Consider the following 17216-nt stretch of genomic DNA (forward strand, 5'->3'; position numbering starts at 1 on the left):
TGCATTTTGTTTAAGGTACAATTCTTAATGACATGAAAATGAAAGTCTAAACCTCCATCATTGACATTAGTTACCTTCAACTCAAAGGCGTATCAACCATCACTGGTATAACCTTAAAGAAAAGGGATATTATAGACTCAGACAGGTATTCTCCAAAACATATTTTTAATATAATCTGCATCTGGAGCCTCCAGAGAATGTAAGCACAGAGATAGGTTTTTTTTTTTTTTTGTTTGTTTGTTTTTGTTGTTTTTTTTTTTTTACATTGATGCTAAAGCTAAATTACTTCACGTAAAAAAGAAACTGCAATGTTTCCATACATGAAGCTCACCCTGCACAGGAATTCTTTATGGTAGAATGGAAGAGATACAAAATCAGTTAAAACCAAACAAACAATACCTTTTCATTCTGCCCTCACTGAGGGTTCAACAAGTACATTCACACTCGAAGCCAAGAGTTATGGACAGTCTAGTAGGTCTCCCATTGATTTTCTCATAGTTACTTTGAAACATCAAATACCACTTGACTTTATTGCAGTCACATAAAATAGAAATTAGTGTTAATTCTACACAGACACATCTGTCAACATTTCAGAGTATAACATGCATTCCACTCTGTATATTCCAAAGCTCGAGGAAGTTCTTTCAACAGTAGTCATGTTCTGTCACCATCACCTTGCAGCTGATATAAAACTGAGGAGAGGCACATTTTTATCCCCTTTTAAAATACTTTTGTAAAGATTTTGCTATGGCATTCTATTCCTTTTTTTTTCTTTCCCTTTTTTAAGTGTTTTTGTTTTTCTTTTTTTTTTTTTTTAATTTTAAGTGTTTTATTAAAAAAATTGAAAGTTTAATTTCAATGAGCTGCAAAACATTTATTAAGAGAGAACTTTTTGAGGACTTCAGAAATACACAAAATAACTTCCTAGCCAGGGACTGCTGTGAAGTACAAACGGAAAATGAACTGTTGCCTTGCATTTCAGAAAGTGCATTCATATTGCACTTAACAAGAACAGAGACGTCACAGACAGCTGGAACCTTGTTACCAGTATGATACAAGAGCAGGAATATAATCTTAGAATTTGATAAGTACAGCATCTCACTTTTTACTACAGTACTGTTCATCTACCTGGCTGAAGTATTTCTGTTGAAGCCCAAGAAGAGTGGAAGAAAAACTCTAATGAGAATTTCTATCCCTGCTCCCTCCTCATAATCCCCAAATACACCTTAAAGAGGTCTTAACAAGCAAGGAGGTATCTTTGCACTTGTAAACTGCTTAATCAGTTTTAAAACCTGTGTCACCCTTGCTGAGCATTGCAATTTTTTTTCCACAGTGTTCTCAACATTTTTTGTGCTGGTAGCTCTGGAACTGCACACTTTAGCAGAGAAAAGCCCAGATATGACAAGAATAGTTAAAGTTACAACAAAAAACTGTGTTCTGAATGTATTCCAAATGCTCTTTAGTTCATTGCCCTGCCCACATCAAGTTCAGCTAACTGTACTATTGCATATAACATCAATAGGTTTCACTAAAATCACTTTACTGCCACCTCTGAATGAGTAACAAGTCTAAAAACAAAACAAAACCTCTTGTCCAGAAGGTTTATATCTAGAATGCAGTGGAGACAACACTGGGCTGAACAAGGAGCTGAAAGAAAATCTGTTACTGCCCATCAGCACTGGCCACAATGGTATGAGCATATATAACAAGGCCTGCCATGCTTCTCCTAATCAAAAAATCCTGAAATCAGTCCATAACATATTATCTGACACAGGCCCTGTACTGATTTTTTTTTTTTTTTTTAATGAAGCAAAAATTAAAAGAGTAAACATACAGGTCAAGAAGGAAATGGAAAAGACAAATGCACCAAGTATCTGGCAAAAATCACAACACTGAGTTCAGCAGATAGCCTCAACATCATGAAAAATTAACTTCTGAATGGAGGTGATGCGCTTCAGAAATTGACATACGTCAACAGGTATTTAGACAGAACTATACACAATAAATCAATACTCTATCACATAAGACAGTTTTTAAAATTAAAGCAAATAGTCCATAGGATAGGCCTTCCCTGAAAACTTAGTCTCCACTGGACTTACATATATTCAATGATAATATGCTTTCCAACCATTTTGGAAATGTCTTCCATTCAAGAGAATAGACATTGTTTGCTAAAAGTTAATTTTTAAGATTATATTTCTGGGCTAACAATGTCTGAATAACTCATTTTAAACTGGTTATTAGAAAATTATGAAGACAAATTTAAACTAAAATCACCAAGTAAGATTCCAGAGTATTAAAAAAACCCAAGGAAGTTAAAATCTGTCTATTTATAAATTGTAAGCTATAGAAAGAGAAGTACGCTTGTGACTTGGTATAATAATATGGATTATTTATACTGTGGCATCATTTCTTGATTGCCTCTACTTACAAAGTAGTAGATAAGCATAAAAAATAAAAATGAGGAATATAAAAGTCAAGCTATTGTTCTCAGAAAGGACAATTTGGGTGGCACATGTTTTAATCATCAGAAACCAGAAAAATCCAGCTAATTCAACTGTTTACCTTCCAAATACATTGTATTATCTGGATTTCTTCATTCCCAGACTTTCAAAAGTGTACACGTGGCATGGGATAAGCAGGTGAAAGTCACTTTTAAATAAATCCGAAAAGTGACAATACACCAATGGCACTTTCAACATAACTTTGTTTAAAAACATTCCTGTATTTTTTTCAAGAATGACCAAGCTAGAAGTGTACACTTTAAAAAGAATCTCAGAGTCGTCAGAAAGCAATGAAGACCTATTCTACCATGCTCTCAAGATACATTCTTCCTCAACTTAATTCACAGAAGACAAAGAAGTTCCAACATAAAGTTAGAAAATCAAAAACTACTCTGTTATAATAGCTTTATCTAGTTAATTTGGCCTTTAAATTTCTATAAATCTGATGAAAGCCATAAGCCAACTTATTGAATCTCTGGAGCAAGAAGCCCATAGGTATGCTTACTACCCACCAGTGGAATGAAACCTTAAGTCAACAATATCCAATATGCTAGGCTAAGAAACTTACAAGCGTATTTTACTCAACAGAACTGAATTTCACTTCAAGACATTCGCAGGGCTAATGTGCCATAATATAATCTACTATTAATCAACAGTAAAGTGCTGAATTATATTAATTACCTGAATTGCACATTTATGATCTCCATTTATAGATTTAACAAGTCAAAAGAGCCCTTTCTGTTGTAAAAGCTAAGCTGTTGTGCAAATATTATAAAAATAGGTACTTTCATCAGGAGCTTTATACACAACAGAATTTCTGCTTTTTTTTTTTTTTTTTTTTTTTTTTTTAAGTATAGCCGACACACTAGAGAAAAGAACATGCAAGTATTCGTAAAGATATTCAAAATGAAAAAAAGGGACACTTCTATAGAACTTCCAATACTTTGCCATACAGCCACACAGTCAAAATAATGTTAATTGATGTCTAGATCTGGACTGATAAGCGTCATGCCACCAACATGCTTTAGTTGCTTTTGTAGCTAAAGTTGATTTGTAAATTTAAACTACAGCATTCGTTTGATCTACTTCTCATTAAAGTGTATCGTTAAGTCTGAAGTTAAACTTTGAACAAACTTCATATCTAGTCACATAACCAGCACAAGCAAGACATGACTGCAAAGGGCAAGGTGTTAGCTGTATATAATGAGAACCCTCCCACTAACTGTATGATGCAACAGAATGATTTTCAGATTTAAAGTTCAGGGGAATTATCATGTGAAAGATTTTCTTCTCCTAAACTTAGCTTAAATCTCCTGAGGATCAATAGGAAAGAAACCGCAGTTACAGCACTCAGAGAAGTAAAATCCAGGTGTGGAGAACTGGTAAATAGTTTCAAAATGTATCATGCTATGAAGCCAGCATTCTCAGAAAATCTCCAAAACAAACTGCAAAATGAAATCTACATTTAGTTCAAAATTGGCCAAGTGCTGCATAGAAGTATGCTCACACGCAACAGTCGTAACTCAACCAGTGCATAGAAAAGATAAAAGCACTTATGGTAGTTGCAAATGTTAACAAGTCCATTCAACTTAAACACTTTAGCAGTGAGTCCATAAAAAAGAAGAGAGTAAAAATGCTCAAGAAAAAGAAAAACAAAGATGACCTTCCAACTGTATAAAATCCATATGACAGTTATAGTATAAGACTTCAGTGGAAAACACTCAACTCAGTTCCAAAGAGCCATCAGGCAATTAAGACCAGAATAGACAAGCCTTTGGCAAACAGTTTTAAGAGTCTAAATATGGCATTTCATTTCTAATTAACTCACAAAATATATTATATGGCATACATTAAATACCAGGTAACCAACTCCGCCAAACTGATGCTAACAATGCTTTAGCTAATGAAAGCAAGATGGAGCAAGCTAAGAGAATGCTGGTGTATCACAACATTGTTCAAAGCAAAACATTGTCACCTAGTCGTGCTTCAGATAAAACAGTGCTCTGGGATTTCATACTATCATCTATGGAGCAAAATAAAGTTCTCTAGTTTTTCAGGGATGTGGCCTGAATAGTATATGTTACGATTCACTACAACACGAGCAGCAAGACACTGCAATGTAATATGATTTATGGGCTGGATTAAGTTTTTGGCTATTTCTTTATCATCCAGCAAATCACTAGCAGTTTTTCCACGTGAGTTTGTGGCATCAAAGTGTGAACCTGAATTAATGAGAAAATTCATGATGTCTGGATGATTGTTCAGTGCAGCAATGTGCAATGGACTATTGTTGTCAGAGTCTCTGACATTTACATCAGCACCACATTCCACCAAGATAGCAGTAACTTGTAGAGAAGGGAATTTACAAACTGGGTAGCGACCCACACATGTAGTACTACTGTCAACAGCAAGGTGAAGTGGACTGAAATTATTCTTCCCTCTAGGCTGAAGCTTAAGAAACTTATAAATAGTCTGTTTCTTAAAATACTCCTGTTCTGAACTGCAAGGTACCTTCTCCAACAAGCAAATTAAATGCAAAATGATGGCAAGGGCTTTGTTTAGTTGTATTGGATCAGGAGGACACTGGATTTGTTTCATGGCCCGCTCTATTTCAAGAACACTTTTACACAGTATACCCATCAGATCCTCAAATGTAACAGTAGTGCCTAGTAGGCCTTTCGCCCTATCCTGCAGCATGAAGGAGAAAAGTTCAGCAAATGACAGTAAACTGCTGGATGTCATAGGGCTCAGCGGATCTAGATTGCTCTGCTGCATGTCCAACGCGTATTTCCACAAGTTGATGCAACGCTTAAAGTTTCCAGAGTCCGCATAGACAGCACCTCTGTATCTAATATAGTAGGATGTATCTGGGTGAGATGGGCCAAGAATACGTTCTCTAATTAATAGAGCTTGCATTCTCATCTCATCAGGGTCAGCAATAAGATTTTCTAGCTCTTCTGAGCTGTTTACCTCTTTAGCATAAGCATAAGCCATAATTAGTGTTTGTGGCACTGGCTTGCTCAGGATATTAGTTCTATCACTGTATCTCATTTCCATAGCTCGCTTCCAGTACTTCAAAGCACCAAGAAGATCTCTCTTTTTGTCAACAAACGTTGCTCCTAGAAGTTCCAGAGCATTTATGCACTCAGCCTTACTGGTTTGCACATGCTGGGTCAGAAAGTCCACAATATTTGTGTGGCCCGTCACACTAGCTGACAGAAGTGGAGTCATTCCATAACCATCCTTTTCCATTTTAGCACAGTACTTGAGAAGCATCTTCATGATCTCCAAACTTCCAGATTCTGCGCAATCATGTAATGCGGTGTTTCCTACACAAGAGAAGAAAATCAGTTACACAAACAATCAAATTATAGGCTAAATCCTACTGCTTTAACAGTTTTAAAAAGTCTGTTTTGACATTTATGCAACATGAAAGGCTTTGCAGACAGCTAAAATATTTTAAGATCTGACTAAAACATCAAGATTACAAGGCAGTTAAAGGAATCAAAATGCTTGATATTACTGTCTGAAGGAATTAGGAAAGTCTTACAGGCTTTTTTGTCTCATTCATAAAGAGAAAATTAAAGCAGACTTCCCAACTACACACAAGATTTTTCTTTTAGATTTGCTTCTAAATAGGAAGCAAAAACTTTTAAATTGCTATCTTCATGTTTTCTTTTTCCTTCTTCACCTGTCAAGTTTTCCTCTCCCCATCTTCACCAATGTTTAAAAATAATGTGATCTGTATGAAAGCTAAAGGCGAACTAACTCAACAAAAAAATGCCGTCAACAAAACACACAGCCATCTACTTTGCAAGAATCTTATTTACATTCAGATTATTTTTCTATGCCTGCCACTGCATAGTCTGTAATTTAAAAGGGCTCAAGTTCTAAAATTGTAGAGAAAGTTGTAGCACGCACTAGTACCACTTGATGAAAAATAATATACAAAGCTAACGAGAAATAACATTGGACACAACAGTTAAATACTGAACTACTATGTTTCAAATAAATGAAAATTTTGCCCACTTTCAAATACAAATACATCACTGAGAAGTGACTGATATGAAAATATGAAAATAATAATTAACAGAAAGCTCATGTAACTTGTTCCTATTGCTTCAATTAGTTTTTGTTATATTATAAGCACTGTGAAATCCTAATTAACTGATTGCCAGATCATCCATTTCTATAACAGTCAGCAAGTTTCCACAGTCCCAACCAAGATCTTTTCCAAGATCACAGTCACTGGATTTTGATTTTAAAAAAAGAGAGAGAAATTTCATAGAAGTTTCTCATTTACATTTTTGTTAGGCTTTTGTATGCCAACAAGACAGCAGTTTGCAGCACGCTTTGTTGTATCCCTAGACCCACAAGAGACTGACAGCAGGTTCGGAAACAAAGTGACAGTCTTGAGATTTTAATACAATGTTTGGAAAAGCACACATTTAGCAGCCTTTCAGTTTTTAAAAGAGGATTAAAAATAAGGTGGGGAATCAACATTTATCACATAGTGATAGTACAACAGGGAATGGTTTTAAGCTCAAGGAGGAAAGGTTTAGATTGGATGTCAAGAGGAAGTTCTTTACAGGAAGAGTGGTGAGGTGCTGGAACAGCCCAGAGAGGTTGTGGATGCCCTGTCCCTGGCGGTGTTCAAGGCCAGATTGGATGGGGCCCTGGGCATCCTGGTCTAGTACTAAACATGGAGGTTGGTGGCCCTGCCTGTGGCAGGAGGCCTGGAACTCGATGATTCTTGGGGTCACTTCCAACCTACGCCATTCTGTGATTCTATGCACAGTTCAAATAACTATGATAAACCATTATTCTGACTTTTAAAATTCCATCCATTTCAAAAATACTGCACTATCTCCAGTGACATGAATAAACAGTGTCTAAATGTTATCTATGCATTTCAGAAGCTAAGCAGTCCTGCACCTGTAACATTATTTATTTAGAAATAAACCAAAATAAACACATCTACTGCTGTATTAAAAAGAAAAAACTTAAAGAAAGGCATTTGAAAGTCACTTTGGTAAGCAACTTTCTAAGTGGCAAAACTTGAATTTGACATCTTTTTTGCATGTTTGGGTATTTTTTGTTGTTTTTCTTAAAGTTGTGGATGATATTTCAAATAATATATTACTAAACGCTGTTAAATCTATTTTCAATTCTGAAATCATTTGCAGGAATTTGATCACATATAGAAGACAGCAGATGTTACAAGAACATGGGAGGCTCATCATTTTTGCACAGGAAGAAAACTGAGCTGGCAATGTTACAGTAGGCTGGGTAATTCTTTGCTGGAGACCTATTGCTGGGACATTGCATTGCTAATACAACTTAAGTTTCTGTCTGTAATAAAAAAAAAAATTACTCACACTACCTAATAACTTATTCTAATTAAAAACTGTAATGAAATGAAAAGGGAGTAACTCCTACCTCTGGTCTTCCCAAACTTTGCAAGGAAAGATTAGGGAAAAAGCTAGTCATTTCTCATCATAACTGCCTGCTTTTTTCTTTTGATACTTTTTTAACATATCACAAGCATTACAAAAACATCTTCCGTATCACAGATCAAATCCCTAAGTCTCCAGTGTTACAAAACGCTCATTTGGGTAGGGATTCAAATTTGTAATGAGGTTGTCTCTTTCTATGTCAGAAAGAAGTAATTCCCAGAATAGATCTGTAACACAGGAATCAAAAGAAAGCAAGACTGTGACACAGAAAATTATTAGACTTGATTTGCAACCTATATTAAGTACACTCACTTCCTAACAGAAGGAAAAAAAAAGACCAGATTTCTGGTAGTAAAACTTACATTAAAATGTTGTACCAATCTGACTTCATATCCAGGATCTGTTTGTGAAAATGAATACTAAGCTGTTGAACATTACACATCATAGAAAAAAGATTTAATTAGAATGACTGACCAGTGTGGAAAACCAGCCACGTGTATCTACTCAAGCATCCTTACAGATTAAGTTAATCAGTTTTTTTTTAAATGAAATTGTTTGCATAACACTGATTTTCAGTACAGCTCTGGAAGCAATTCAATCCTTCAGCAGCTGTACTGATTTTTTTTATTAAAAAAAATAAGATATACAGAGCTATAACATAGAAATAAGGTAAGAAAATTTTCACATTTTTTACACACTGTATGTGCAACAAAGAAATGCTCTGGGTAGGTCTTCCTCGTAAGAAGAAATCAAGGGCAAATTGTAAAGAACTGCTAAGCTTAATAAGTTTTAGTGGATTCTTGATATTCTATAACAAGAATAATTGCATCCCTTGCTCACAAATGTATTTCAGGATAACTTCTATTGTCAAGACTAACAATACAAAGTATATTGTTAACCATTTAATTTCACTATAAACTTGCCTTTAGTTGGAATCATGATTTATTTCTTTAAACTGTATCTTCCTTATTTTACTCCCAGTCATTCCCACTGAGGTTCACATCGCATCATATACAGAAGACCCAAAAACGTAGTGCTCAGCCAAAACAAGGAGAAAAAAAACTAAAACAATAATTAAAGATTTTTTCTTTCCTAACAGTTTTGAGCATTACACTTTCCAGTCTTCCACACAAAAAATGGAACTAAAATACAGTACTACTGTTTGAATATTCTTGATAAAGAACTTGTAGTGACTGAGGTCTGCATACTTCCATTGCTTGCAAAATAAGCAAGCCAAGTAAACAATACTCATCCTTCATGTTATTTTATAAAGTCATTCCAATCAAATTCTGTGCTATAGCTAGAATAACCTAGGGAGAGCAAGATTTTCAATTTAATCTGAAAATGCAAAAATAACACTACATTTTTTCCTCCAACCACTACAGCAGTACTAAAGGCCGTAAGTGACTGCAACCATGTGCTTAACTTGTGTATTTAACTTGTTAGTTTCAAACAAGTAAATGAATTTATATTACTGCACCAGGCCTGGGATGAGGGGAATAAAGAATAATGCAGAGTATTAGAGCATGTATAACTGATCCTTGCAACGCAAGATCTACGTGTTTTCTCTGGAGTTCCAAGTACAAGATTTGTTTAAAAACAGTCAGCAGGCAAAATAATTACACAAAATTCTTTATTTAAATATAAAATCCAATTCCAACAAACATAACTCCAGATCTATCACCAAGAGAATCCAAATCAGTAATCACAAGGTACAGCAAAGACAGCTATCACTTCAAGTGCATCAGTAGGCACTTCCTCCCTGTACTGACCAGCTAAAAGAAATACGTTAAACATGTATTCAAGAAACTACAAGACTATTCTTAATGTGGCAAAAGAGCACTACCTCTTAACTACAGATCATTTGCAGAGTTCCCAATATAGACAAACAAGAAACTTCATGCAGCCAAAATGTGGAAAGTTCCTCCTCAACCAATCAGCAGTCAAACTTCTCACAAGAAAACCCAGGTTTCTCCGTTAATAAGCAACTTGAGAGCTTTACCATCTTTAGATTATGAGAGCTTTTCTTTGGGGGAAAAAAAAAAAAAGAACAGAGATTAATAGCTGCCCAAGATTTTTTATACCAGTGAAACTTTAATATGTAGATTGCTTCAAAAGTAATGCTTCCTATTTACTTCCAAGGAAACTACAAAGAGCACAGTAACACTATTTGATAGTGCAAATTCCCACCTACAGAATGCTGCTTTTCAAAATAGCTGCCACCATTAGCTACGCATTTTTGCTCACAGTGAAATACAGTCTGCAAACCACACTCAAAGTCTGTGCCAGAAGTGACCCACTATCACTACTACTGAAACACACCTCTCACAACCTCACTGTGCTGACATCCACTGCTAAGTCCCCACTGACATTCAGCAAGCATTCATGAATGTGAACAGGTGCCGTTTTTTCCGCGTGGAGGAATTCACCTCCACACCTTCGCTTCACACACACTTCCATGTCAGATGCCATTTTGTTATACTGTCCCTTCACTGCCATCTATTGCACAGCAACAAAATTCAGTGGAATACTGTCAGGAAGACTCAACTGCCATACCACCACCATGCACCTCTGACATTCTGGGCCAACAGAATAAAACAGGAGGCATTACTTTCAGAGCAGCTCTCATTTCTGTTAATTTTATTCTGTAGCTTCTCAAGACAGGAGTAGTGTATTGGAAATGCCTATGAACTAGGCAAACACTCCAGCTTTCCTTTTTAATATGCTTCATTTTCTCCCTGGAATAACCAACAAAGATGTCTTCCCATTTTTCCCTAGATTTTCAGAGTTTTGAAAATGTGAATAAAATCCTATCTTACAACATAAAATCTGTTGGAGAAATACAGTGGGTAGACCAAGCAATTTAACCCAACTGCTTTCTGATTGAGAGAATAGTATATGTAAGAAAATATGTAATAAACTCCCACAAACAGCAATTCTCCAGATCTACCTCTAGAGAAGTTGCACCACTTTGATTTTATAGAGAACTTGACAATTCTAAGTGCTGCAAAGTTTACATTAAATACATCTTTCACAGAACAGCAGACTTCCCCATAAACGGCCCAGGAAGGAACCTATCTAAAAAAGAGTTCAGATACAGGAACAAGATCTACTTCTCAAGAGCAGAACACTCAAGTCTTCCATCTTTCTACTACCCTAGCCTTAAACCTTGCCAATTCTTTAATACACAGTGGGGAGGAGAAACTGAAAATAATGAAGAGGTGGAATACAACAATGTAGCACAAATCCCGCTGGAAATAGGAAAATACACTTTGATGAGTGATAGAGGAAGTTTTTTCACCCAGATGGTGGTGAGGCACTGGAACAGGTTGCCCAAGGAGGTTGTGGATGCCCCATCTCTGGAGGCATTTAAGGCCAGGCTGGATGTGGCTCTAGGCAGCCTGGTCTGGTGGTTGGCGACCCTGCACGTAGCAGGGGGGTGAAAGTCATGATCACTATGGTCCTTTTCAATCCAAGCCATTCCATGATAGTCACTTTGAAATTAACAGCTACTGAATATCATTGGAAAAGTTCTGAAGGTTACTTCGTTGAACCTCAGCCACTGCAACACTCATACTGCTACATACTACTCAGCTCTGTTCTCTCATCTTTCATGTTCAGGTTTTACAGTACTTACTCTCTTGCTCTACCTTCTCACTGCTTATTGAATAACTTCACAGATCTGATCACCTTAAGATGCCAAAACACATGCTCAAGTCACATAAGAGAGAATTTTTAAGTACAAAAAGGCAGGCCACACCTGGCCAAGATATATTATTCAAACAGAATCATTCAGATGCATTGCAGCTCAAGGTATTGAATTATTACAATCTAAATCATATCCAATCCAACTTTTAAATCAACAGGGAGCAGTTACACCTTAGTAACTTTTGCTTATGTGCCTAAGGTATGAGTCACACCAGAAACCAAAGGACATAAACAGAGTAAGGAACGAAGACAGAGAAATGAAGAGTAAGGAGAGAACTCTCAGGAGTGCCTTTCAGTTGTTTAAGCAAACAAAAAACCCTGACAGAGTAGAAAAGTAAAATAATAAGAAGTAGCAAATCTAAGTCTACTTCACCAACATGAAGGAATGAGACTCAGATTTCCTCCTCCTGCTCCCCACCCCCAATCCCCCCTCGCCCCATTACATCAGATACTTAACAGCCTCTGTTCTGCCCTTACCTATCATGAAAAGGGACACATTCTGTTCAAAACCAAGAAGGATGCACATTTTATGCTCAATGTGTTGTTCCGAGAACCCTCTCTAAAAAAATGACATTTTTGTCCTAACATATGTCCAAGATGATTCATAAATAAGCTTAAATCCTTACAAAGGAGGATTTATTTTTCTCTGCCTACACTTATGACAAATCTGTGTTATCTTGCTTTATGTTAACCCCCATGTCTGCATGATTTGCTGAAATAGAGTATATTTGCTTAACAGCTTTTTCAAATACATTACTTGCATGTTTGGCATTTACCAGTATAATATGATAATCCAGGTACAAAGTAAATTTTGACAGAATCAACCACTAACTGTATTATTTTCTGACAAATACAATTTAACCAGAAACAGGCAGTGGAAGTGTTATTCAAAAAAAAAAAAGAACTTCAATTTAGCAAAAAATATGCATATATTCAGAAAAAAATACATAAAATAAGCCACTGAAACACAATGAACACACAATCCTGGGTCAGTGAGATAAAAATTAACTGCAACCTGGAATACTTGTCATGCTTTTTTAGGCTAATATCATGACCACATAAAACTCTGATGTATAACAAAACATAGCAGTGGTTCAACCAAACAAGCTACGCAATTCCTACTGAAGCCAAAATGTCAAATTTTCACTTTGAGTCTGCAACAGCAGGACTGCCTATGGTGTAAATAGTGAAGGGCATGACTCTGCCTCTATTTTGTAGATATCCTGATGTTATTGCTCAGCCACCTGAAACAATTCTAATATGCACTTTTGTTTACTAGCATTTTAAAAAATAAAGGCCCCAAAAGATGCAAGAATATGAAGGTAGAGGAGGGGAAAGAGTAAAGTTCTCATTTCTTTTCATAGTAGGAAAGATTATTTTCTCTTTTTTTTACATCTTCCTCTATTCTAGTGTTAGTGACACAAGTCAATTTTAAGTAGAGCTTTTTTTTAAGAAAGCATTAAAAACCTAAAAATACATGCTTACACATTTAAGTATTTGACTCTATTAGCCAACAGTCATTCTCAGCAAAAGTTTATGTGCTCTTTGCATGTGCATAGGTGTTAGTTCACATGACATTTTAAGAATGTGAGACTTAACATTAATCAGTCTAGAAAGAAATTGTCTTGTCAGTATTAAAAGAGTACACTGAAGAAACAGTAAAGACATAGCTGAGTATAGTTCATCTCTTGCTCTTCTACATGAGACTATTTTTGGATCCTCACAGTCTCCTAAAAGAGTAATTCTATCTAGGAGCATAAAACAACTTACCTTTAACACTTTTTCTGTTAACATCAGCTCCTTTTTCAAGTAAATACTGAGCAATTTCTTTGTGGCCTTTGTAACAGGAAATCATCAAGCATGTGTGCCCATGCCGGTTTGATACTTCCAGGTCTGCTTTGTGCTCCACAAGGTACTTCACTATCTCCAAGTGGCCATCGAAACAGGCAGCTCTGAGGGGCGTTGAATTTGTCAGAGTTGTGTTGTTGACTGAAGCACCACGATCCAACAGGGACTGAACCACGTTTAAGTGGCCGGCAGCGGACGCTGCCCAAAGCGGTGGTGCTCCCTCAATGGTCTCTCCATCAAAACTCACCGAACCGCCAACTTCTATGGATGCAGAGCAATGGTCCAACAAGTACTCCACCATGTCAAGGTGACCATAACGGGCTGCCACCAGAAGTGGTGTGGCACCATCGGTTTTTTCTGACATCAGTAAGGCCACCTCTTCTTTTGTTTTGCTTGCCAGTAACTTGGAAAGGAGCCGCAGCTTGCCTTCACGAGCTGCATTGAACACCGCTGTCTTTAGATCCATCTAGCCTGCCGCCTCTCCAGCTCCGGGCAGATGCACGCCCGCTTCTTTCAGTCACGAATCTCCCGGCAGCACAACCGCTCAACAGCGAGCCCCCAAATTTCTCTCGGGTCGGTTTTACCTACACGGGACAACATGAAGTCCGTGAGCGAGGTCCAGACCAATCACCGACTCTCCTTGACAGATCTGCAAGAAAAGCAATCCAGAATGCTTCCACCCTCCCCGCAGACACCCAGCACGACCCACTCAGCGGCCTCTCGCGGACCCTCCCGGCGCTGCACAGCGCCGCCCCAGGACGGCAGCCGGACCGAGCCCTGCCCAAGACACCGCAACCGCCGCCGCCCTGCCCGGACGGTTACCTTCCCGCGGGACCACCGCCACCACCGCTTTCACGCGGACGCTCCCGCCGCCCGCCGTCCCCGTTCCAGCGCCTCCATGACAGACCGCGGCCCGCCGCCGACGCTCAGCCGCGGCCGCGCACCGTAGGATGCAGCGTAGCCTGGCAGGCAGAGCCGCCGCCAATGAAGAAACCGCGCGGGCGCCCGGCAGCCACTGGGGGCGGACGGAGGGAGGGACTACGCCGCCGCGGGAGCGCGGCAGGGCGGGAGGCGGAGGGCGGAAGGGGCGGGTCTCCGCATGGCGCGGGGCGCGGGGCGCGCTATGGCGCTCCGCCTCGAGGTGGCGCCTGTTGGTGTGGGTTGTGGGGTCAAGGAAAAGGCACAAGCGTGTAAATGGGAGCTATAAAGGGGTAGGGAGAATAGGGAAGTTTTGGGGGGTATGTAGATGGAGATGAGGAGTGATTGAAGGCTTACAAGTTTTAATCAGCAGTGTGTGGGAGGAATGTGAACAAAGGGAAGTGCATGCTGAGTGTCGAAAAGAATATCCTGGTAGGAAGGTGCTGTTAGGATGGAATCGTTTGTGGAGTTCTGGAAGCACTCTGACAGTTATTTATAATGGGATTGGACTGATCACAGTGTATATACGTAACATATTGGAGGGAAGGGAGTAGGTCTGCTCTGTAGGGAATAGGGAGGTGATAAACAAATGGACCTAAACAGAAATTAATTGTTAAATAAAACGTGGCAGCAATTATGCTGGGAGTTGTTGAAAAACACTTGAAAGTGCAGTAGTTGGTCACAGCCTATGTGGCTTCACACAGGGAGGTCTTGCTTAACTAATTTAATCTGCTTTTATGACAAGGTCACCCCTCTAGATGACCAAGAGAAGACCATGAATGTAATATTTTTGCATTTCAGCTAAATTTCCAGTTCTGTTTCTCACAGTATCCTTCAGGGCAAAATATCCAGCCTACAGCCCGACGAAAACATACTGTGATGGGTAAACAACAGGGAGATGTCTCATGCTCAAAGTGTTCAGTAAATGGAGTTGGATGAGGCTGGCAGCCAGTCATTAAAGGGGTTCTGCAAGGGTCCATTCTAGAGCCAGTTCTCTTCAGTGTTCTCATCAATGACTTGGATTCAGGACTTGGAGACATACTAAGTTTGCAGACAACACTAAGTTGAGAGGAAATGTTGACTCCCTTGATGGCTGAGGAGCCTTGTAGAGAGTTCCTGACAAAATATAGGCCTGGTAGTCACCAGCCACATGAAGCTTAAGAGCAAGTGATACATTCTGCACCTGGGACGGGGCAGCCATGGTTATATCTACTGACTGGGAGATGAAAGGTAGCTCCACGGGAAGGGATCTGGAGGTTCTGTTTGATTGCACATTGAAGCTGAGTCAGCAGTGTGCCCTGGCAGCCAAAGTGCCTGTTGTACCCTTGGGTGCACAGACCCAGTACTGCCAGTGGGAGAGGGACTGTCCCTGTACTGGTGCGGCCTCACCTCAAGGCCTGTGGCTTTGGGCAAGATATAAGAAGGATGCAAAGCTATTGGAGAATATCCAAAGGAGGTCTACAAAGATGGGGAAGGATCTGGAGAGGAAGATGTATGAGGAACAGCTGAGGTCCCTCGGTTTGTTCAGCCCAGAGGGAAGACTAATGGGAGGCCTCACAGCAGCCTGCAGCTTCTTCATGAGGGGAGCTGTATCTCAGCTCTCAGTGTAGACACTAAAAGTGATACAACTTTATTAACATGGAGATCCCTTGAAATTTTTTATCCCACTTTCCATCACAGGCCAGGGTGTACCCCCCAGCATGACTATACTTCTGCTAAACCTTGAGCTAACTCCAACATTTCTGTGCTGCATTTTGCAAGGCAGATGTGTGCTCCAGCTGCTCTTCATGGTTTACACATCTCATGTCCTATCTCAAGAAGTACTCAGTTACCCAGGCTGGTCTAGCCAAGAGTTAGATCAGGAAGAATGTATAGGGCTGTGTCATGTGAGCTGGCCAGGGGATGTAAACCTGTGCCCCAAAGCTGGAGGGAGGGCCTGAGAAACTTCTGACCCCTTCCCAGCATGTATCCTGAGTAGTGTTTGTGCTTGTCTGCACGGTAGAAAGCACTTCTCTGCTTCAACTACTGCAGCCCTGCTGCAAGTTGTGAGCTTTCCTTCTCCCTGGCCATTAATTCACAACTGTGAATTACATTCTGTAGCCCATGCGTGGACACAGGCCAAGAGGGAGAGGTCTGGTCCTTTATTTCCTCACTTCAGCAGGTAAATGAGCACCTCTGCCATGTGCCCTGGAGAGAAAAGATGAAACTTTGCCTCCAACAATGCCAGCTGAGCTAGGATTTTACCTCACTGAAAGCCACGCCAGTATTTGGCTTGCTAATTTTCTATAGTTGTACTAAGAAATTGGAGAGATAAATAAGGAAATAGTAATGAATTTAGTTACAACATGTAAAAAACATGCACTAATCATGCCAATTTTACAGGCTTTTAAATTATTTATATGCATATATGTACACAAGTGCATGTATATACATGTATAATGGAAAGTGATTTATTGATTCATTTCCCTAAATGTGCACAGTGGTCTACTAATTGAAAGTGTACAAGTGCTATTCCAAACAGTAAAACTAGTGAATGTAATACAACAGAATTTAAATTAAACTGCCAAAAATAAAATTATTTCTTTAAGCACTATTTGCCACTTATGAATACTCCCAGACTGATTGGTATGGTTGTTTCAAGTCAGCAGTTGACTAAACTGTAGATAGCAAACACATTAGCAATTAGTCTGCCCTATTTTAACCATTAGGCAGAGCTGGTAATTCTCATGGTGCTATCCAGGCTGAAGCGATGCATGCTGTGCCCTCATGGCATCCACCACAA

General features: G+C 38.9%; 1 protein-coding gene across 2 annotated transcripts; it reads right to left on the reverse strand.

Moving 5' to 3' along the window:
- Positions 1-148: 148 nt before the first annotated feature.
- FEM1C (fem-1 homolog C) lies at positions 149-14562 on the reverse strand. Of its 2 annotated transcripts, none has more exons than XM_031588765.2 (3): positions 14339-14562; positions 13439-14100; positions 149-5833 (listed from the first exon to the last, which is right to left on the reverse strand). In XM_031588765.2, exons 2-3 carry the CDS (start codon positions 13980-13982, stop codon positions 4524-4526), a joined length of 1854 nt encoding a protein of 617 aa, XP_031444625.1. In that variant the 5' UTR covers positions 13983-14100; positions 14339-14562; the 3' UTR covers positions 149-4523. The 2 variants fall into 2 exon arrangements, with proteins under 2 accessions (XP_031444625.1, XP_031444624.1); XM_031588764.2 differs by having other exon boundaries at positions 13439-14165.
- Between the last annotated feature and the right edge of the window lie 2654 nt (positions 14563-17216).

This window comes from Phasianus colchicus, chromosome Z (genome assembly GCF_987193195.1).
Source record: "Phasianus colchicus chromosome Z, bPhaCol1.hap1.1, whole genome shotgun sequence".
In the NCBI taxonomy this organism is placed as follows: domain Eukaryota; kingdom Metazoa; phylum Chordata; class Aves; order Galliformes; family Phasianidae; genus Phasianus; species Phasianus colchicus.

Excerpts from the sequence above, each read along its gene's own strand:
- FEM1C (XM_031588765.2), bottom strand. The coding sequence starts at position 13,982 with ATGGATCTAAAGACAGCGGTGTTCAATGCAGCTCGTGAAGGCAAGCTG. Across the intron at positions 5,834-13,438 it reads TAACAGAAAAAGTGTTAAAG|GAAACACCGCATTACATGAT; the intron begins GTAAGTTGTTTT and ends TCTCTTGTGTAG.